Here is a 24,069-nt window from a genome sequence, read left to right as displayed (position 1 = left end):
GTTAAAAACCTTCAAATTTTGAATTTTACACCTATAAAAGGGAATGAGACGTACCTTAAGCATCTAGAGGTACATGTTCCGGTTCTATACATATCTCCTGGGGTGGTTCTATTCACCTCATTGAACGTAGTCTCATACCTCTGAGTTTAATCCCAGATCATGAGAATTGTGATGAACAACACTCTGTGAAGAGACGACACAAGATATTTGTGGGTAATATTGAAAGTGAATAAACTATGAAATAGATGGTGGAATGAGAATGGAGGCGGAAACTAAAGAGCCTTGAGAATCTTCTCAGACTGTTGTCCATCACAATTCTCATGGTCTGGAATTAAACTAAGGACTCGTATCAGAGGTGAACGTTCTACCATTGGACCACTTTGTCCCAGTTCTAACAAAACGCATGAGATTATGTATGTAAAAGTAAGAAGCATTCCTTACAATTGCAAGTAAGAACATCGTCTAATATGAGCGTTTCTCGTAGGTTCCCTGACGTAAACTTGTATCTAGTAACAAAAATCTAGTAATAAAAAAAATCTAGTAACATTGCAAAGGTGAGTTGAAGAAACTGATGATGTATGAAAAAACAATAAAAACTGGTATAAGATATTCTCTAATATTGAAGTTAAAATTAAATTGAATATTACTAGAACACGTATTGTGTTCGAAGAATAATTAGAAAGACGCTTTCTTCTCGCCTGTATCGTCCTCCTATGATGCAACAAGATAGTTCGCTCATTACAGTTTGAGTTGAATGGTTGTTTCCATTTATATATATATAGGGTGCGGCAGCGTTCATAGTAGGATATTAAAAATACACCATCAGGCAGTAACTGTACTTTATTTATTACCTCATGTTAGTTAATAGTTAAAGGTATGCCATAAGTCATTGTCCATTGCTTGGATTACTTTTTGAATATGACTCCTGTCAAATGATACCCCCTCTACACAACATATTCATCTAGGCGGCGTTGGAAGCTTTCCATAACTCGGCGTAACGTATTCCCTGGGACATTGGCGACCGCACTTCTGATGCAATCCTTCAACTCAGGAATGGTGGCACAACGTGTTCGGAAAACTTCTTGCTTCAGGTAGCCCCAAAGGAAAAAAGTCTGCACATGAAAGATCAGGTGAGGGAGGCGGCCAGGAAATGTCACCAAAACGGGAAATTACTCTACCTGGAAATGTCTGTCGCAAGAAATCCATGCAAATTCTGACTGTATGCGAGGTCGCTCTGTCTTCTTGAAACCATAATTGTTCTACATCCACATCGACCATACCTAATTGGGGAAGAAGGAAGTATTGCAGCATCTTTAGGTAGCGTTCACTGGTGACAGTTACAGCCACACAGCTGTCATCCTCAAAGAGGTAAGGGCCAATAATCCCAAAGGAAGCAACTCCACACCACACTGTGACACGAGAACTGTGCAAGGGTTTGATGTGCAGTTCATGTGGGTTTACATCACTCCAATAACGCATATTCTGTTTATTCACTGAATCACATAACTAGAAATGAGCTTCATCTGACATCAGGATGGTGTGCAACATTTGTGGATTTTGGCGAAGGAGATCACGCATGGTTAAGCAGAATGTTTCTCGTGAAACCCAATCGCGAGGCCTAATTTCCTGAACAATCTGCAGCTTATATGGGGAAAATGGAGATCTTCGTGCAATATTCTCCTGAATGAACGATCGGACATATGCACAGTTTGCGAATGACGATGAGCAGATCTTTTTGGGCTACGCAATATTGCAGCACGAACATTTTCCACGGCGTCCGCACCGTTCTTTCACTTCTTCCCGATTTGCCATTGCAAACAGAACCTGTTGTTCGAAATGCACGTACCCACCTCACAATGGTGCGTCCATCTGGAACTTTCCCATGACCTCCCAAGTTGAAATGTTGCCGAAATAGACGCTGGGTAGCAATAACAGAGTCGTTATTCTTGAAATAACTTTCAACAGCAAAGGCACGATGCTGTGCACTTCATCGCTCCATATCACTGTAATACTCGAAATGGCAGCTCATTAGTACAGGAATGCGGCATGAGCTGGCGCGCATTCATGCAGTACGTCATTGTACTACGCAAGTCAAATTACGCTATTATCCATTTATCCTAACATATAACATATATTGCTTCGTAAAAGATCTTTGTGCCTCTGAGAATCGTTTGAAGATTACAAAACTCACACACACACACACAAACAGAAGACAGAAACTAATAACCTATCTACCTTTAAGAAAAAAAGCAAAATCTAATGTTTATGCAGCTGAGTTTCGATTATGTAGGCCTATTAATATGACAACACAAAGATAACACTGTATTGCAGATATTCCAAAATTGCAATTTAACTATTCTGTCGGGTAATACGGAATAAGAAGACAATAACATTAAACCCTCAGCGTCCTTCTTTCTTTCTTCGGATTTGCCCTGTTGTAAAGAAAATGAAACTAATTTTTCGTTTCTGATAACTTATCTCTTCTTTGACTTAGTTGACTACGTATAATACAAAACAATATCATTCAAGTTTTTCTCTTCCCTTCCTGTCAATAAAACGAATTAATGTTCTATAAAAACTTATCACGTCGAATGCAATATAGTTAACTATTATATTAATTACATTGAGACAAAAATTGTATGTGACGTACGTAAAAACTTAGGTTACATGCGTAAATCTTGTAGTTTTTTGGACTACATACAGCAAACGTATAACTGGAAAAGTATCCTTATACCTACTTTCCATATGTGTTTCAAATAAACGTACTTTCCGTACGAACGAAAGAACTGCATATATGCGGTCAGGATCTCACATACAGATGGACGTATGTAACATATAGCCAACGTATGTAACATACGTATATGTATGTAATAAACAGAAGACTGTTAGATGTCAGACGTCCAGCAACGGCATGATGTAACGTCTGAGCGGGAAAAAGGACAGTACATATGTAGAATATGAATAACATACGCTCCGTACATATTTCTGTATTACATAAAGGTACCGTATATTTGTACCACATACCGCTGTCTGGATAACGGATTTTTCTCAGTGTATGCTTTAATTCTTAATAATTAATATATGTACAATGAAATGCGATCATTCTAGACAACACATAGGTGTGTAATTAAGTGAATATAGCAGTATGATAATTCTACCAAAAACTCACAAAACTCTATATCTCCTTCTCCGCTAATACTCTTAAGGTGGATCACTAGGTGTTGTCGGTGCTATGTTAAACACTGCTTGAACAGTGCGGCGTTGCCAGGTAGTGTCGAGTGTTTACTGCTGCCAGATAATAAAGGAAGTAATCATGGAATTCTGCTTGGATACTTACTGGAGAAATTAATTTTCGACCCTTACCGCAATTCACAGCTAAGTTCCGATACTCGAACTACAACGCTAGAATCCAGGAATTAAATGTACAAATTTGGCAACAACACATTATGGCGATCTGCGCAAGTTTCTTCTCAAAATCTATTTCCTTAAATGTAAATTAATATTTAAATAAAATGTGAAATATAACACGAAAAACGGTCAAACAATATATCTATTTTATAGTAAGATCGTTACTTTAAAGTACTTTACACATTCAAATGAACATTTCATAAAATTGAGCACTTCTAATAAGACCTAACAGCAAGTGCCATCTTGTGTGTTCATTGTAAAACGAGTCAAATATTTTCTTTTATTTGATACCTTTTTCGATATCAGAAGACACAACCAAATGAATCAGTGTCTTGTGTTGTAGCTGAAACATAACTTTATCTTATAGTACAATATTTATAATGTGTAACGTTTCATTGCGCAGTAGTTAAGGGAATGAGCTAAAATATGTACTGATTTCCGGATAGTGATCCACCTTAAACTATATAAAATTTGTATTTATATGAAATTGTATCCCAACTAATCATCTGAATTTTAGAGAATATTTTAGCGTTTTTTCTCTCTCTGACCCACCTTTTTTCTTGTTTCTTTCTCGCAAGCGAATTCCGGGTGTCTTGTGCCATACGGGATGCTGATACACCAATATAATTTATTTCTTTTTAAGATCGATTTTTTCCAAAAGCCTTTCAAATAAACAGATGGTCGTCATTAATTCAACTAGCTAACGATATGTTTCTTTTCTATTAACATGTCAGTCGCATATGCAAAAAACTAAATTTTAAAACCCTTTTTTTCCATATTAATCCTTTTAAATTATGGCTTTTTTAAGGTAAACTGTAGACTTTCACTCAAGAAGCTACAGCATCATCCCTATTTATCCTAGGATCATGGTTCGTACCTCATTCTCTTTAGGATAGAACTGTATTTCAAAAGGTATCATTTACATTTCCCTTTCATGCCCCTGATGTGAGAAATTTTGAGGGAAATCGAGGTTTTAAAATAAAATCTTCAAATTTTTAGCCTCTCTAGACCCCCTGTGTTAACGCACAGATCTCAAAATCAACTGAAAAATACTCAAAGGTGTACTAAATGTGTGTACAATATTTTATACTTCTATTTTGAACAGTAAGGGCGAAAAAAATATCTACCAATGAGCTAAAAACATCTCCACAATGCCCCAGATGATCCTGATGTAATATAAAAAATTCCTGAGACATCCCTATTTATCTTAGGACCACGGTTCGTACATCATTCTCTTCAAATAGAACAGACTTTCAAAGGTACCATTCATATGTCTGCATCATGTATCTGACGCGAGCAATTCGCGAGAAAGGATTTTTTGTTAAAAATATCCCTTTTTTTAATTGTTTTCCCCTCTGGATCCCCCTGTTTTAACGTCAAGATCTGAAGAAAATACGAAAAATAATAATTAGCGTTCTGAATGTATATGCAAAATTTCAATCTTCTAGGTGCAAAAGCAATTCCAGCAAAAAAATAATAAAGAAAGGAATGGAAAGAATTTTGTAAAGTTATCATGCCCTATCATACTCGTGTCAACGCAGAAGGACTTGAAAGCTTACGTAACGAGTTCTGAATGCCTCGAGGCTTGAAAAACAAAATAACTGAAGCAAAATGCTTTGTTGGCACTTTTTTAATTGAATAATGAAGATTCTTCCCTAACTAACTAACTCTATGGCCTATGGAACCCGGAGGTTCAATGCCGCGTTCACAAAAGCTCTCCACTGACTTCTATCCTTAGCTAACTGCATCCAGTTTCTACACTGTATTCCAATCTCTGCGAGATCCATCTTAATATTGTCCTCCCATCTGCGCCTAGGTCTTCCTAATGGTCGTTTTCCGATTGGTCTTCCAGTCAAGACTTTGAAAGCGTCTCTACTTTCTTCCATTCTAGCTACATGACCCGCCCATCTAAGCCTCCTAGACTTGACGACCCTAACAATGTTGGGTAAACCATATAAATTATGTAGTTCCTCGTTATGAAGTTTCCGCCATTCCCCATTCCCGTTCCTCTTGGGTCCGAATATTCGTCTCAGGATCTTGTTCTCAAATACTTTCAGTCTATGTTCTTCCCTCAGAGTAAGTGACCATGTTTCGTAGCCACACAGAACAACAGGCATGATTATCGTTTTGTATATTTTAAGTTTCAAATTCCTCGACAGAATTCGCGACAACAAGAGATTTTGAACCGAAGATTCTTCCCTATCACCTAAAAATACGTGATATAATTTAAAAGGGTTAATCGCAAAAGCAATTTATTTCACTGGTATACTTTAATACAACTATAATTTTTATTCAAGAACACACACTGTCTTCAATTATAAATACAATTATTCATTCATTTTACATATCATACAATATTAATCATGCAATACAAAAAAGCCGACTCTCTAGTCAAATCTAAAAAAAGTAAGATTGTCAACAAATGTTAAGTAAAATTTGTCACATTTTATAATTCGTTCTATTAAACTATGATTAATCAACATGCACTACAAAAGGAGCGCATGTGTCGTCCAGTCTGATATATTTTTTTAATATCACAACAGGTGGCAACGTTGAAAAAATAATTATTAAATATTCGTGACTTGTGCAACTGTCTCTACTTCTGATATTCACTTGTCACTAGCGCAAATCCAGGGTGATAAGGGGAGACGTGTCCCCTCCAATCTTGGAACTGGGGGGCTATTCTCCACAATAATAAATGTGTTTTTTTTCTGGAAAAATGTGATGATTTGGGTCCGAATGCCACAAAAGAAAGTAAGATAAAATTGCCCGCCTCCCAATGTTGAAGACAACTCTGTTCCCTGATCCTCCACAGCATTGTTTTTCAACTTCATCAATATTTTGAACATCGTTTAAAAATATATATATGGGAACGGTCTTAGCCATCCCCCCAATGTTGAAGACAGATTTATGCCGATGTCACCTATACATACGTTTTACAAGTAATTTCGAGAAAATGTACTACATTACGTCACCCCCATGAAACGTTTACGGGTGAAATAACACACAGATTTATTTATATGGTATATAACAACAATAGAGCAAAAAGAATGTTGTGAGACAAACTAGGTTTAAATATATGTAAATGTAGCCCTATTAGTTTATGCTGGAAATACCATATAATATATATGTATATACTTATTAATTTAAGGAAATATCTTTTAAAAATGTCACATCCAAAATTAATGTGGCGTTAGACCACTTTTCACTTTCACAAGGGCACAAATATTCAGGTCTGGGAACTGGATGGGCCAGGGGAGGTTCTCATTCTAATATTCCTCAAATCACGCCGCAAAAACCCCAGTGCGTGAATGGGCGCGTTATCATACTGTATTATGGCGTCATGGCCTGGAAACAACTTCCGGACCATAGGATTCATTTTTTATTTTTTATTTTTTATTTTTTTTTTAATGGCGACACAATCACAAGCACTGACTGGACCGATAAGTGTCAGCACACAGAACTAAATGGGGACAAGGATATTGCGGCCTACAGCATCACAGAGCTGCCTCAATTACAAGGTTGGACAAACTTTGACTTACCTGACCATATTATCAGTGGTGCTATTCAGGCGATTTGCACCGGTTAGCTAAAAGTGGTTGTTAAAACATTTCGAGTTCGCAGAACCGTTTGGTATACCTAGAGTTACCAGTAAATTTTACCCAATTATACCCAGGAACAATATATTTAACTAATTTATATATATATATTAGAAATCCTTACAGCTAAACATATGATCTCTCGCAACAAGATATAAACGTTTATTTCTTAATCTCAAATGCTGAGATATCAGGAATAAGAACTGGGATCACATGAGTATAGTAGTGAGGATTATTTACATTTGAAATGCATACATACCAGTATCAACAATTATCAATATTCAATACAATACATGATTTCTGGATTAAAGTTTTTCCAATACTTTTTGACAGTCATCTACCTTGGATAGTTTGTTTCCAAGATTTTTTCAGTGCTATTCAATTTCGTCACATCATCTTGTATTAGGATGCTGTGTAGGCAGCGATGTAATGCTAATTTTTTAGGTGGGTATACGCTCCATCCCCCTATCTCTCTCTCTCTCACACACACACGTATATATATATATATATATATATATATATATATATATATATATATATATATATATATATATATTGGATGTTTTATAATTCTTATTACAAGGGTTGAAAGTAGACAGGAAAACAAGCAAGCAATAAAAGTATTACACCGAAGTCGAAAGTGGCGTCCTTCAACTGTGAAAACTAGAAATAAGGTCCCAACCATTGGGTGAAATATTCTGTTATAGTTTTTTAAGCTTTATGGTCGCTCTGCCAATCAGTAAGTACTTCTTCATTTAATACTAACGAAAAATCGGTCCTTATAGTTATCAGATAGTTATATCTTAGAAGTTACGGAATATCCTTGCTTATAGATAACTTACAGTGACTCTGCCCGTATCGATTGCATAATAATCTAGATATGTGTATGAGGTAACAAGAAGAAAAATCTTGATGGAAATCTGCATTTTGGAGAATAGTTACCGAACCACTTAACCTGTCAACCAGAGGCTAAGAAAAAGATTATCTTCAGTATTAGAGATTAATTTAAGGGGACAGACTACTAAATATTTTTTAAAAGCTAACAATTGTAACTTACCACAATAATAGATAAAGTTATTCTACACCTGAAAATACGAATCGGAAGAATTTTCAGTGTTGCCATCCATAGAAATTACAGTGCGACCAGAATTTGAATTACCCAAAAATCTAAGTTAAGGCAGCGACTAGAAAAATGGACTCAACGGTAATTGATGACTTATCAGGTTGTCTTGGTTCCTTATTAACTACATTTTGAATAATATTTGTATTTATTTTGTAATAACATATTTATTTTGTATTAACATATAAAGGTTATTACAAAATAAATACAAATATTATTTAAAAAGTAGTTAACAAGGAACATAGATAACATGATAAGTCATTTATTACAGTTAAGTCCATTTTTCTAGTCACTGCCTTAACCTAGATTTTTGGGTAATTAAAATTCTGGTTACACTGTAATTTCTATGGATGACAACACTGAAAATTCTTCCGATTCATATTTTCGGGTCTAGAATAATATTATCTATTATTGTGGTAAGTTACATTTCATTATCTCTTTTTCACTTACGGAAAACGGACAAAAGAAAAATTGTTAGCTTTTGAAAAATATTTAGTAGTCTGCCCCCTTAAGACCTTATTTGGCTCTCGGCTTTAAGTACGTCAGGCTTTAAAAGTGGTTGTACTTCTAATTCGAGGCCAATCTATGGCTGAATTAAGCCCTGATGCCAAGTTAGAGTCGGGTAGTATCGATATTCCCATCTAAAACTTCAGTTCAATAATTTATTTCGATTCGAGGTTTCCCGTCAGCAGCAATTCAAAAAGAAAAAATCACAAACGACAATCTTATCGAGCGAAATAGCTCAAGACGCTCAGTTTTGGCTTCGCAGTCGGGAGGTCGTGGGTTCGATTCTCACTGCCGATCATGCTGACCAGGATTTTCTTCAGTTCTACCAGGCAAATGCCGGGATAGTACCTACTAAACAGGCTGGCCGATACCTTCCCTAATTGTGGGGCCGCGGTTGCTCAGAGGTGGTCTTAAAAAGGTGGTAGAGCGTTCACCACTTTTTTAAGACCACCACTTGGGGTCCTTGGTTCTTAATTCGTGGGGTCCTTGGTTCGATCCCAGCTCGCGCCAAGTGAACTTTGTTGTGGACCCAAAACACCGTGTGCGTGGGTCTTCTCGGGATTGTCCCGTTTCCTCCCACTTTCTTCATTCCAACATTTTCATTCATTTCTCATTATCACTGTAACCTTTAGCCTAGCCAGCAGAACTGTGGGACGTAAAACAAAGATTTAATTTTTTCCTTCCCAAATCATTTTCATTGTTATTGTTGTTAGATATCCAGTATAAAATGGCATCTGAGCGGTACGTGGTGATTGTTAAATAAATAAAATAAAACAACTACGCACTCTGGAAAAAAGGAAAGATAGCTAAAGATAAAGGGAGTGTGTCGGGACCGTAATACAGCAAATTGTGGATGCGTTAAAATATTAAATAATACTTTTGATAAAGTGGATACTTTCAAATATTTAGGATCAATATTAAAAGACGAAAATCATATTCACGAAGAAATTAAATGTCGACTAAAAGCAGGGAATTCGTGTTACTATTCGGTTTAAAATCTCTTGTCGTCGCAAATTCTGTCGAAGAATTTGAAGCTTAAAATATATAAAACGATAATCATGCCTGTTGTTCTGTATGGTTGCGAAACATGGTCGCTTACTCTGAGGGAAGAACATAGACTGAAAGTATTTGAGAACAAAATCCTCAAACGAATATTCGGATCCAAGAGGAACGGGAATGGGGAATGGCGGAAACTTCATAACGAGGAACTACATAATTATACGGTTCATCCAACATTGTTAGGGTCGTCAAGTCTAGGAGGCCTAGGTGGGCAGGTCATGTAACTAGAATGGAAGAAAGTAGAAACGGTTTCAAAGTGTTAGCGGTAAGACCCATCGGAAAACGACCATTAGGAAGACCTAGGCGCAGATGGGAGGACAATATTAAGATGGATATCGCAGAGATAGGAATACAAAGTAGAAACTGGATGCAATTAGCTAAGGATAGAAGTCAGTGGAGAGCTTTTGTGAACGCGGAATTGAACCTCCGGGTTCCATAGACCATAGAGTTAATTAGCTAGTTAGTTAGCTAAAGATAAAAAATGCTTTCCTCCTAAAAGTCTTTTCTACAAGAAATAATAGTTGTAAACTAAAAAATGATAGCTTTTCCACTTTATAAATTCAACTTTGAATTTTTAAGTTAGTTTTATTATTATTATCGTTAAAACCGAGGAAGCAAATAAGAAAACCCAGAAGTCTAGCTACTCTACGTAGATTACAATTTCCGTGATCAAACATTTTCTCAGATTCATGACTGCTTATTAAATTATTAAATCTTGACCACACTGTCAGACAAAAGGATTTGAAAAGGACGCTGCCTGGACTTATAAGCTGATGTACTATTCCAGCATTCACTTAATCTGTCAAAGAAAAGCTCGGAAAGACCAGCGAGGATGGCTGAATATCGATTATTTAAAAATAGAATTACTCGAACAGCTGTTTCCAGCGAAATTTAGACCTGGGGCCGTTCACACACACATTCCAATAATAATAATAAATCGGGCAAGAAGAGTGAAAAATCCTTTGCAGATCAGCTATCCTATGTTTTTTTTTTAGGAAGGGGGGGGGTTTGAAGTGACGGCTGTACTGAAATGATCAAAGATTGCTGTAACATGCTCATACGCTACTAGTCTTTTCTGACTTTTCTTTTATACCCTCTTCTATTAGGGTCCAACAAATTTCCATTAAATACTTTTTATCTGAACGAAAACGAAACAACAAAGAAAATATTTATTTTTACACCCCCCCTTTTTTTTTGCCCAATAGGTTGCGGAAAAACTACTACTAATACTAACTGCTGGGTATTTATCGAAATCAATCACCGCTTTCTTTGATGTCAATTGCGGCTACAAATGAGCAGTACTAATCCGAGGTTCGCTGTTGTATTTGATGGTATTAGGAACGATGGTGAATGCTTCAAACTAGACCGACGATACGTCACATATTTTGTTAGTTTTGTGGAGGTCAACGATTTCTTGGCCCAAATATATTCATTTAATTTCCTCTTAGCCCTTGAACTAAAGTAAAGAGCACATTTTTTCGGAACCTCCTTCCACGATTAGAAAGGAAGTGGCTCCATCCCGTATTACCTCACTCAAATTGTATCCAATTGGCAAATTTGAATTTGGATCAAAGAAGGAGTGAAAAGTGTGTCATTGCTATGTCAAAACAACAACTTCAATGTCACCACATGAATATAGGCCCTGCTCCTCATTCTCCTCCCTCCTCACCACTCAACTATATCTCTGGCTGATTTTTAGAAACAAAAGGGCTTCCAATAAAAACACTTGGAAACATCTTGGCTTTATTTTATTAAATCAGAGGTCAGCTTTCAGAAGGTAGGGACAGCACATGTGACATCTTGAGGAAAAAGCACTACAGGTTCAGAGTGCTATTTTCCATTATAGAATGTATTCTCGGAAAATTGGATTTCCAAACCCCGAAAACGCAAACATTTTACAAGAATTTAGACATCATTCGCAGCAACAACCTGACGACCAGCTTTTAAGTGAGATTTTTTGTTTTAAAATACAGTACATGAAAAGCAGTTGTTGTTTGTTCCAATGAAGTGATTATACCATGGATCGAATGTAGCGCATACCTGCGTACTTCCTAAATGTTAGGTAGCTATACGATAGTTTCCAAAAATTAGAGGTGGGTATACGTCGTATATCCGCGTATACCCTCCATTACAGCCCTGTGTGTAGGTCTCTACTTGTCACTTGTATCCTGTAAAAAAAAAAAAAAAAAAAAAAAAAAAAAAAAAAAAAGACTTTGTCTACCTTCTATGGTTTATTTCCTAAGAGGGTTAAATCTATCCATCTCTCTCTCATTCAGAAAGAGAGAGAGAGAGAGAGAGAGAGTAATGTTTTCAGTCATCTGCAGTCCATATTGCATGTTCACCATTAGAGTAGCTCCAAACGCTATCAACGGTTTTTCAGGTTCAACCTGACTCTGTATATCCATATAATGTGACTCGCGGCAAACAGTGATTGTCACCACCAACATCCTTCTAACAATGAAGAGAGTAGTATTACTCACTCAAAATGTATAGTGAGGATAAATGAGATCGTGTATCACATCACCCGAAAAAGGGAGCAGAGCTTAGCAGCGAAATACATTGAGACAAGAGATGAAAATCATCATAACAAGTTACATGACACGAAGAACATGAATTTCCACACTATTTCGTTAGATTTCAAGGATCTTATAAAGTAAAGGATCTGCCCATATGTATCTTCATCTTATTAACTCCATGAAGCCAAAAAAATAACCGAGCATCGACACATCTGATTGGATACTTTTGTTTCCGCCATGTATGTTGGCTCAAAACATTGCGAACTTATTGGCTGGAGTGGGCAGGGTGGGGATGCCAAAACTGTGACGTATGGCTTCAAGATTTTATTGTATGGGCAGATTCTCTATTTTATAACATCCTCGTTAGATTCAATTGGTTTCAGGTGCACAGAGACTCAACCAAATTAATATCTAGACTTCAGCAGCTTCTTTGTGTTAGAAAGCGGTGGGAAGTAAGAGATGATAAATACACAATGCAGCACACAATCTGACGAACATAAAAAAGAAAGAAAGAAAGAAAAAAAGAAAAACAAAGAAAGAAAAAAGTACAATGTTGATAGCATAGTTAGTAAAATATACATTTAATGAACAGTGCATATAAACCAAGCCTTTGTGTCAGTTCATTCCTGTATATCAGATCACCACCAGTTGCGGCATATTTACTTATTAACATTTACTTACACGAGGGTCGTCCAGAAGGTAAAGAACGATTCGGTATGATTAAATAAAAGCAAAAGATATCAGCACAAACGTTATCTACAAAGCCACAGGACCTTATTCTACTTCTCTATGTAATCGCCATAGTTATCAAAAGACACTCGTTATAACGTGGGACCAGTTTTTCAATGCTGATGTTATACTTATCTTCCGCCAAAGATTTGAACCAGGCTATCACTGCTTGCTTGAGTTCCTCATCATCGCGAACTGTTTTCCACCCATGAGAATAAGTGAAAATCACCTGGTGCCAAGTCAGGGCTGTAAGCAGAGTGACAAGCATTATCTTATTCCTTCACAAGTGATGGAATGAGACTGCGATCTTCATCATGGACGCTGGTCCTTCCTTGATTAAATATAATGCATCATTTCCTTACTAATGACTCGTTCATTGCACTATCACCATAAACATCCTTTATTTGCTTATTAATTTCAATAGGCTTAACGGTTTGCATGTTCAGAAAACGAATGACACTCTGTGCTTCACATTTAGCGTGATTTTCGATTGGCGCCGTCATTTTGAATCGCTGCAAAAACAAGTAGCGTGACCGCACAGCATTGAGACTCGGTTCACACTGAGTCAGTGTTGCCACAATCCTAGCTCTGGAGTGGGCTGAATAATAGTACCAAATTGAAACAAAAAGAGCTGAATTCATTATTTTATACCAGTGTAATACATGGTTCTATAGCACAAAACTAAAGGAGATAAAGTTCTAGAACACTCCCCCTCCCCTCTTCTAAGAGTTCAAATCAAGAAAGTGCTCTTTTTAAAAATATTTTTAAAGAAAACATCCAAATAGGAGGACCCAGTGGCGGAACAATGGTCTTTGGCGCCCCTAGGCAAAATCCCTAGTGGTGCCCCCTCACCCATGTATGACCATTTGTAACTTACGCGTATTCGCCACATCCCACATTTGGCTAGCTTTGGGCAGTGTTGCCAACACGAGATTTTTATTTCCGCTAAAACAGGGCTAAAAATTCGCTAACAAAAAAAGAAAAGAAAAGAAAGTTATCACGTCTACAAAAATATTGTAAGCAATATTGCAATCGGCATTTAAGAAGATCAGCTAATTATTACTCTCCAATAATGTTGAGATTAGAGCCTAAATAGGTCAGTATCGTCCTCATCCATTTAACACTACGTCATCTCGGTCAACGTGAGTAGCGAAAGAAGGCAAAATTTTCACCCTGCCAATGAGTCTTTGTCCTCTCACCTAGTCCTAGCCTATACTTTACATTTTATTACATTGATGTTAGAAAATACGTTAGAAAATTTATTTTGGAGTGCTCGTTTGGGCGCCCCCTGACGTTAGCGTCCCGGGCAGTTGCCCGGTTTGGTGTTTGTGCTTGGTTCTGTGTAGCCGCAGTACGTGACAATTGTGCTGTGCCTCATGATAACACTTTTTAACTCGTTTTACTCCAGATCTTATAGGTCATAGAATTTGTCGTTATTGTTGAAAGCCTGTTGCGCAGGGGAATTTTATTTATAGTTAGTAAGCTTAGTACATGTAATATAGGACTGGTATTGTATTAATACAGGAGGATTAATTTCTTAATTATATAGTGCTATAACCTCGACGTCTTAACAGTAATGCCAAAAATTTGATACGTAAATGTCATAAACTGCTAGCGAAGTGAGCAGGAATTTTTATTCTTGCCATGTTTGGAAATGAAGACCACGAAAACTTGGGGCTCCATTTATATAATTTGCTTCTCTTTTACTAAAAACCTGGGGCATCCCCTAATGTACCGTAACGCCCTGCGCCCTTAGGCAATGCCTACCCTGCCTATCCTGTTGCTACGCCACTGGGAGGACCCTAAACATCCGTGGAAGTAGATGAAACTTTTCTCGCACGTAGGAAGTATGACAGAGGCTGCAAATTAAAAGAGAAAACAGTTATCGTCTTCTGTATGTATTGTAAGGAAACCAAACGCGCCTCTAAATCAAAGTGACCAATAAACCAAAACGGTATTATGGCCATATACAGTATGATAAAATATATATTTAAAACGAGAAACAAATCAATCATCTCCGAGTTCGCTCCTCATGACATCACACAGTATGAGTAACGTGAGATGTAGGAGAAGTCTTACTGATACTTTTGAAAATGTGACAAGTATTTGTTAAATGGTGCTGAATTGGGTAGAATTGTACCAACTTTTTCACAAAAGGGGCTGAAAATGCCAGCGTGGTACCAACGGGCCGATGAATGACAAAAGGGGCTGAATTTGGTACAATTGTACCACGTGTGGCAACAGTGCACTGAGTTGAGGAAAGCAACTAACGCAATCGCAGCGGCAGAATGGAGGGGGTCTGCGCCGCGCGCGATGCGCAATCGTTCTTTTCTCTCTGGACGGGTCTCGTACTATTTAACGTTATTTCTCAAATAAAAGATTTTAGACTTTTACAGTACCGTGTAACATAAATTTCAAATTCATTTTGTTTTCACTTTTCAAATTGTTTTATTTTCTTTTTCTAGGAGGAAGAGGAAAGAAGGGAAAAGGCTCCAACATGGTAACAATCATGGCAGGATTGTCAGTTATTCCAATTTCTCTAGTTATTCTATTTATATTAACATCTAAAGCTCTGTTGCTTGGAAAATTATCCCTTGTACTTTCCTTTTTGTATGTGCTGAAAAGCATTACTGGGCAACGGAAGCAACGTGACCAACAACAGCAAGCCTACCATGATTACTATGGAGCAGATACAAGGCACTTTACAGTTTATCCTCCCGAGACGTATGCATACCACAGTCCAATGGATGTTTCAGAGTCACAAGCAGCATATTCCGCGTACATTCCGAACACTGATGCCATCCAAGAAGAGGAATGAAGGACCGGTTGTTCTGAAGAAATACCTGCTGAAGAAAACATTTATAACTATGTGTATCTGGAGGACGCAAAACAGTACAACATTATGGTATCGTATGTGGGGAACGGTGACCTGTGTGCATATAACCTACTAACTTTTCTACTCAAGCAACATACACAGCTTTCCTTTTATTATTAAATCAGTTATGATACTTGCTTGTACGTCATTCTTATTCTTCGTATCTCATAATACGTCAAAGTTTCTGCTTCTCCTACAGAAGTTCTCAATTATCCGTTAAATATTGTGTGATGGTTACAAAGAATGTCTGCAAGTACTGTAGGCGAAGGCCGTACTGAGAGGAATCCTGCTCCCTCCTCTTGTAAGTTCACATTGGGTAAAATGACATTGTAAAGAGGTTTTCGACTCTTGTTAAAGTCATTCTTTCATCCAGATTTATTGTTGGTAATGCTGTTGATTGACCAATGTCGCCTCAAATGAAGTTAATGCAAACGAAAGTATCAAATGAATCAGATAATTAGGAATGCAAATTGAATTATCCTAAGTATAAATTTAGTACATGCCCTAGTAGCAGAGGTAACTCGTAAACCGCTTGCTGTAAGCTTGCATTGCAAGTCGGTAAGCTTAAATTCCACTTGATTGGAAAGTGTGCAAGCATGCCGCAAGCTGGATTCCAGCAACAAAGTTACATGGGGGCAACCTTGCATTCAGTGTTCCATTCAAGCTTGACTCAAGCATTTTACAAGCCAAGTCAAGTCAATAGCCAATGAACGGCCAGTGATGCTATGACGCTCTGCGAAAGGTCTAAAGCATCTCTTGCAAGTACAACAAAAGGCAGATTGTATGAAAGCATGCATTTCAAGTGCAAGCTTAGAAAGCCAAAAGCCAAGCACGCGCCAAATGACCGAAAGCTTTCTTGCTACTAGGGTGGTAATAATTAGCTAACTTATTCTCGTTGCAGTTATCCTTCTAGCATTATAATATAAATTTTGCAAAATGAAGACTGAAAAAATACCGTTATCATACAATTTCTATGTTTCCTGGTCAAAAAATTGTAACACGTGGTTTTCAGATGCCTCTTTCGAAACTAACATAACATAATTCAAAGAGTTATGGAGAAACTTACACAAATCATAATATGACGGTGCCAGGTCCGGGCTATATGGTGAATACATTAAACTTCCCAGCCAAGTTCTCGGAATTTCTGACGGGTCGTTAAGGATGTATAAGGACTGCCAATGTCAGCATGGTATACGACTCATTCTGTTGACCATTTCTGATAATTTCTTTTGAATTACTAGATGCACTTGTGCTAATTGTGGACAATTCACGTTCATGTTTATCGTTCTACCGAGCTGTAACAGCTCGTAATATGATACCCTTCCAATCTCACGAAACACAGACATTATAGTTTAATCTTTCCGCACGGAGAAAAATGCACAATCCAGTCGGCATGTAAATGCTGTTTTTACCAGGTTACGCGCTTCACCACATTAAGTAATGTTGTTTCATCAGTAGTACGATCTACACCACCGTCCAGCGAAAATTTTGTATTGTGGGACTACCATTTCAAATCTAGAATTAACGCCATACCCATTCCGACGGTGGTAACTTAGGTATATAATATTGTTACTACCTTCCTACAAGTGTCCCCTCTTGGTTCTGTTTAAATCTGTGACTCCCTACCTTACGAGAGTAATAGTTTTTAACACAAAATCAATCATGTGAATAAAATTATCTAATCACAGAGAGTCTAGTTCGACGCCGAACTCCAGACTTTGCATGGTGTTCCCATCTGCTGTACTTTTATACATGAAATTACATTGCTTAAGGAGCCCACCCGCGTAAATACGATGTATCCACACGGAAATCCTAGTCCTTTTTTTCTCAGTACGGGTGTCAGTGTGTGTTTTGTCACAGACTGTGAAACTTGTCTTGCTTCAACCATGATCTCTTTTGCACATTGTGGCCGTAGGTTATCCACCTTTCATCATTCGTGATCAACCGTTTCAAAAATGGCTCGAGTTCGTTATATTTCAGCAGAGATTCAGAGGTAGAAATTTCATCGAGTAAATGTTCTAAACCAACAACAGTATGACACAAATTGCATCGCCTATCCCTAATTCTTAAGCACCACTAGACAATATAATCGGTGACATGTAACCTCTGTATGAAACAATATTAATAGTGTTGTACAAAGTGAGAATTATTATTTAAATATATAATTGACAATGTTTTACAAGAAGTAGCTAGTAATAATTAAATGATGGGTTCGCATGACAAACTCATGATAATGGACATTGGTCTACCTGAATGGAAAGTATTCTCAACGTTTTAACCACAGATTTAGTAAGATACAAAGGTGACGGAATGCATACTGAGTACATATATTACTTAGTAACTTCCAAAGTAACTGAATTTAATTTACAATTATGAGTAAAACATTTCAAGCATGTTCAAAACATTTTTGTTTAAACTCGAACTTTATATTTGAAGTGCTTGTTCAATATTACAATATTCGGAATACTACGATTATTTCGTTTTAATTTTACCCTCATTTCACTATGTAATTGAGTAGTGCAGCAATTCATACATGCCCCATTTCAACGATCAGAGAAATATGAACACAAAGACATGATTTTATAAAATATTGTGCTTTAATATTCGACTGAAAGGTGTTCCTAAAAGTAAGTTATTATATCTCATACCTTTAGTTATGTTAAGTAGCACTCTTATAGTGTTGAGAAAAATAAAGTTTAATTTCAAATTTTAATATTTTATAAATTTAAAAGAAATAGTATATCACTATAATAAATTTTGTAGAAAAAGTATGGTTTACAAGTATTCATGTATATACTATTAACAACAAATATTAAGTACAGATGCTACTAAATAGACAGAAGGAAAATAAATATTGTAATTATTGAATTGTAATCAAGAATATTAAATATACGAGTCATGTCCGCAAAATAAGTGTATTAAGGCCCTGTTAATATTATGTTGGCTACACAGCCGTATAGTTTCGCTCCTACACTTCCCAGCAAGCCCAATCACGTATCACTACGACCAAAACTGTGGTTACACAGTAACGTCTCCGGTGAAAAATGTCTATAAAATCTGCTACCAATGACGAGATTCACTGCGTTATCCGATATTTCGTTGCGAAGGGAAAATCTTCGTCTGAAGGTTTTAACGAAATCAAATCAGTTTATGGCGAAGGAGTTATGAATCGTACGAGTGTGTTTAAATGATATTGTGAATTTAAAAACGGTCGTACTGATGTGCACGATGAGCAAAGGAGTACAAGGCCGTCGATTTTGACTGATTTGCTTGTTGAAAAAAAATGAGGAAGCTGTTCGTGGCGACCTCTGACTGACTGTGGATGAACTTTCGGTGATGTTCCCACAAATCTCTAGATTTCTGCTGCATGAGACAATCACGGAAACACTCGGATTTCATAAACTGTGCGCAAAGTGGGTCCCAAAACAGTTGAAGGAGCAGCACAAATTCAATCCAATCGCAACCTCCAAAGAGTTTCTGGAGCGGTATGAACTTAAAGGTGATAATTTACTGCACTCTATTGTTATAGGGAATGAAACTTGGATTGCCCCCCTTCAGACTATCATCTGTTCACTTTCCTGAAGATATACTTTTGTGGGAAAATATTTCAACTGACGAGAAAGTGTTGGTGGAGATGATGAATTGGGCAAAAGAGATAGCGGCACATTTCTTTGAGCAAGATATAAAAAATTGATCCTCTTCTCACTAAGTGCATCGAAGAGATGGCGACTACGTGGGAAAATAGTTGACATATGTAATGATGTAATGATTTTTAAGCTTTGTTTTAAATGAATATTTTGAAATCTACAAAAATCTAGTACACTGGTTTTCTGGACGTGACTCGTATTTAAGACTTATTGCATTCCTGTGTATTGGTATATACCTAATTAATGAAGATATTGATTACAGTAATTTCCATTTCATGTAGAAACATGAACATTAAATATAAATTTTCTAACAATTTAATGTAATAATATTTATATGCAATATTTGCAATTGTATTATATTAATATCATATTAAGTTATTGTTATGCCTGAAATATTTAATACCTATTATAAGATTCTCTGTTATTTTTATGGTGAGACTCTATGCTTACTCCAAAAATATGTAACGACCCAGTATCTCAAATAAAGGAATATACAAATCGATATTCAGTATAATATAAATTGATTTGTTAATATTATTAAATGTGTACCTAACATACAGGTAGGCCTATATATAATTATCCGAAAAGTAAATAATTTCGTTTTCATTGATTTTGATCTCAGAAGGTATGTGGCACCTGTACCAGCCAATCAAATCTTATGAGGGAGTAAATTTTCCGGACATTATACTTCTTTCGAAGTGTCCTGAATTTTATCCGAAAATTTTCTTTCCCTAGTACAGAAATAATGGTATTGAGACGGTAGACATGTTCCTCACCATCTTCTTCGTGAACAGTTATATTGGAGTAGACTTCCAATGGTTCCTCTGTACATGAATATGAATAGTCCGAAAATTGGACGGTAGAAGTTGTAGTAGCTTTAACTAAGATCTTGTTCGGTTCCCCTTCCTTATTCGACACTAAGTTTGTGGCAGTATTCTATAGGAGGCACACATACAGCTATGTTTTATTTAATATTTTTATGGTAATTTCACCCGAAATTTTTGCATAATGTTAGAATAATTTACATATCTATGTGTTAATTAAGAATATATAAGTTAGTTTAGGATAGAAGTATTTTCTTTTCACTTATTTCTGAAATTATGCATAGGATTAGTTTGATAACACGAGGGATGACTATATATATATATATATATATATATATATATATAAATGTAATGTTAGGTTAATTAATAGGTGAATTAAACATTTTCATTTGGAATATAATAATATATGTAGGGAAGAAAACTGAACTTGGAAAAGCACCACTGACAAAAAAAAAATGTTCCGTAGCAGTTAAAAGCTGCGTACGTGCACCCAGGATTGCTATCTACAGCCAAAGAAGAATTGTGGTATGAGAGAAGTTTTATCTAGGTCGTATATTTAAATCATACTTCTAACATAGTTAGGTAGAAGTGAGCAGAGTTGCTAACGTTGCTGGAGATAAAGCTCTGGCGACACATATCCTATTCCTATACCTTTGTGTATTTCTGCTCAGATATTTTAGCAAGTGGGTTAGAATTCTTGGGAACAATAATTCGCCCGAACTGAAGTTCCTTCTGTATCTTCTTCGTACTTGCTTCAACTAACTGATTGAGTTTTTCCTTCTTGCATTTCGACCTAACAGGGTGTACTTTTATTGTGGAGGTGGTTCTCACACAACCATCCTCAGAGTTATTTAAGGAACTAGCTAGTAGATAGTTTTGTAATTTTATTGGAGTTCTGATTGCAGTAACAGTGGATTGAGCCTTCATACCTTCATTCCTTCATTTTTGCCCTTGGAGTGGTAATCGTTTTTGAAAACATTTACTTTTTAAACATTCTTTGATTATTCGTATTTTTTGAAAGTTTTAGATAATCCATGCCGAAAAGGACAGAATAGGCCACGCTCTGCTCATTCACAATGGTCGTATTTACCGGTGTTTTCAGGTCTTGTCGTATCTCTCCGTGAATAAACAAACCACTCTTATAACAAATGAAAACCCAGACAGACATCTAGTAACGCCTTTCACACGGAAATACCTGCAGAGACGATCAGCGTGTGAGTAATTCTGACTGAGAAATTGTTTATTATCAGGATCGCCTGTGGTCTGCTATCCAGCATAGCAAAAGCTGAACGTTGCCAAATTTTTAGCCTGCCAGTAGAGAGTGTTCATAAAGATTAATTTTTTCTCCTGATATGTTTTAACTCTTTCTGCGATTACGCTTTCAATGTATTTTGTAAGACTCTAACATAAGGCGGGTACAAAATGTTCCCAGGTAATTGTGTAACTACTGCATCACGGCTGCCATAACTAGTAACTCTTTGCTTTAATTTCTTTATCAGTCACCTTACCACGAAGTCGTTTAAGATCTCTGATTAGTCTCAAAACAAATTTGGAACACGTTTTACTTTGTTGCTGGCAGTGGTTCTCTAAATCTAACTTTAAACGAGCATTATATTGTATACAAGAAAAAGCATTTCTTATCTTGAACCTAATGTCATCATTGGTTACTGCTTGCAAACCTCCTATTTCTACATGAAATCAATTCATCCTAGCATCTTTTAAAAACACTACAAAATATTCTGCTAATTCGGTTTTATTTCAACCAAAAATACGGCTAACAGTCTCATATTTGTCCAAGAATTTATCCACAGACTCGAACTTAAACCTGGCAAAAGTTGGTAATCTAATACAAATGTCATCTTACTGGAGACTGTTATGTATTTTAAACTTTTACCACACTCTGTCAATATATCAGAAGTCGAATGACTAACTTTGTGTTATCTTGTTTCCTTGAAAGCTCGCAGTTCTAATTCTGAAATATGACCTTTTCTACAGAACTACTAGTAGTTGTCGCATTCTTATCAGTAAGTTGTATTATCAGTCTTTGTATCCTCTTTTTGCAACGAATCATTAAGCTGTAATAGCGGGTCCTTTTTTCCCTTGAAGAAGCTAAAGCCTACCCACCTCAGTTGAGTTGTCTGTACTGAGTTGGTTTCAATATGAGCATTACATAGAGTGAGGTTCCATGTATACCAACATCTGGATTCACTAACTCTGCAAGACTAAGTTACGCGTTTGAACTTTTCTTAAATTTGTGAGAATGGTCAACTTTTAATCTCTCATCTGCAAGTTGTGACCTATAATCCTAGTACCTGGCTCTTTGTTTGATTACTAATGAGGGTGTTCACCTGGGAATCGTTTCTTCAGAACCTCTGAGTCTGAATCTGCCGAGACAGAGGCACCAGATGCAGATTTTAACTTACGATATTCTCAACTATCTAAAAGTCGCTGATCTTATGCAATTTCAGAAAAATTATTGAAAATCTTTTCTGATGGTCCTGGATCGATACCTGGTTATAAACCTATTTTGTATCAAAATTACTTTTTGGATTATGTTTCTCGTCTAATCCTCCTGTCGGGAGCTCATTTGAGGAATGTTGAGACTATTTTCCTGCACAATCGATCTTAAAGGTTAGTCCCACATGGACCCTAAAAAGGCTTCAAGGAAATTATTTAAGAATTTTCGCATATAGCCAAGAAGATCCCAGTCATTAAGCTGTTTTAAAGTTCCGCAATGAAAAATTACGTTACAAGCCGTCTCACAATCTAAAAATATATAGCAAGTTGCTTAAGATAGAAGAAAGCTTCTTTAATCTGGTTTTCAAGATTAGCATAACTGTCAGTAGTGGACCGGAAAGAATGAAATACGCACGGAAATTTGCTCAAGAGAGAAAGACTGCAAGTACCACACTAGTCGCTTGTTCACCGTGTTCTCAAGCAAATTACAGGCATATGTTTATGTTTGTAATGAAAAATTAGGTCGAGTTGGAAGAATTGAGCCATATGTGGCTGAGATTTTGGTAGTAATTTTAAGTGATAAAAGAGGTTTGAGTTCAGAGTAGATGAATCATTTGATGAGTAGTTAGCTTGGAGAAGCTACAAAGCATAAAACACAAGATTGTATTATTTGAGAAGTTGATGTCTCTGAACCTTAGTGGTTGTCATGTGTATGTGTATTTACCCGGAGACTTATACGCATATTAAAGATTGAAATAGCCTTGAGAAGAGTTTCTCGATATTCATTTTATTAGTAGTTACTCATACGGATAAGTTTAATAGTAAACAATCAGCGTTTAAGTACAAGTCGTAGATCTAACCCAACAGAGTCCTAACCCGGTTAAGTATACTAATTAATTAGAAAATAATAATTTCTTTTTATAAAATGGCAAAAGTACAGAATTTGCAAGCAAGCAGCCAAGCTGTCTTTCATATGTCTTCAAACTAAGCACGATCATACAAAAGGTTTTAATGAGACATACAAATTAGTGAAGGAATGGAGCCACTGAACAAGACTTTCAGACATTACTATGTAAATATTTTCTTTCTTCTGGTGCTCACGAATACAATTATTACACGATCTTAACAAAGACAGAACTCTATCTGATGTAGTATTATGATTAACGAATTGGAGTTTGAATCTGAAGTTTAAGGTTCGATCAGCTAAGCTATAATTTTTTAAATTAAGCTTGTATCTGAATTATGACCTGGCTACGAAATGCAAATCATTGGACACTCGAAAGATTAATAAGTTTGTTACCGCAATGTATGAATGAAATTGTTCCTTG

At 36.4% G+C, this 24,069-nt stretch overlaps 1 protein-coding gene across 1 annotated transcript in view; it reads left to right on the top strand.

Moving 5' to 3' along the window:
• Positions 1-17,205, top strand: part of LOC145672836 (uncharacterized) — a 35,342-nt gene extending 18,137 nt beyond the window's left edge. The window contains exon 2 of the mRNA XM_081741985.1: positions 15,404-17,205. Coding sequence (XP_081598111.1) covers positions 15,404-15,756 — 353 coding nt within the window. The 3' untranslated portion in view covers positions 15,757-17,205. The remainder of the gene's footprint in view (positions 1-15,403) is intronic.
• The last annotated feature ends 6,864 nt before the right edge of the window (positions 17,206-24,069 follow it).

The sequence above is a fragment of the Thermobia domestica genome, chromosome 16 (assembly GCF_964235325.1).
Source record: "Thermobia domestica chromosome 16, izTheDome1.hap1.1, whole genome shotgun sequence".
Taxonomy (NCBI): domain Eukaryota; kingdom Metazoa; phylum Arthropoda; class Insecta; order Zygentoma; family Lepismatidae; genus Thermobia; species Thermobia domestica.
The sequence above is the reverse complement of the archived record's forward strand: the minus strand, read 5'-3'. Positions and strand labels throughout refer to the sequence as shown.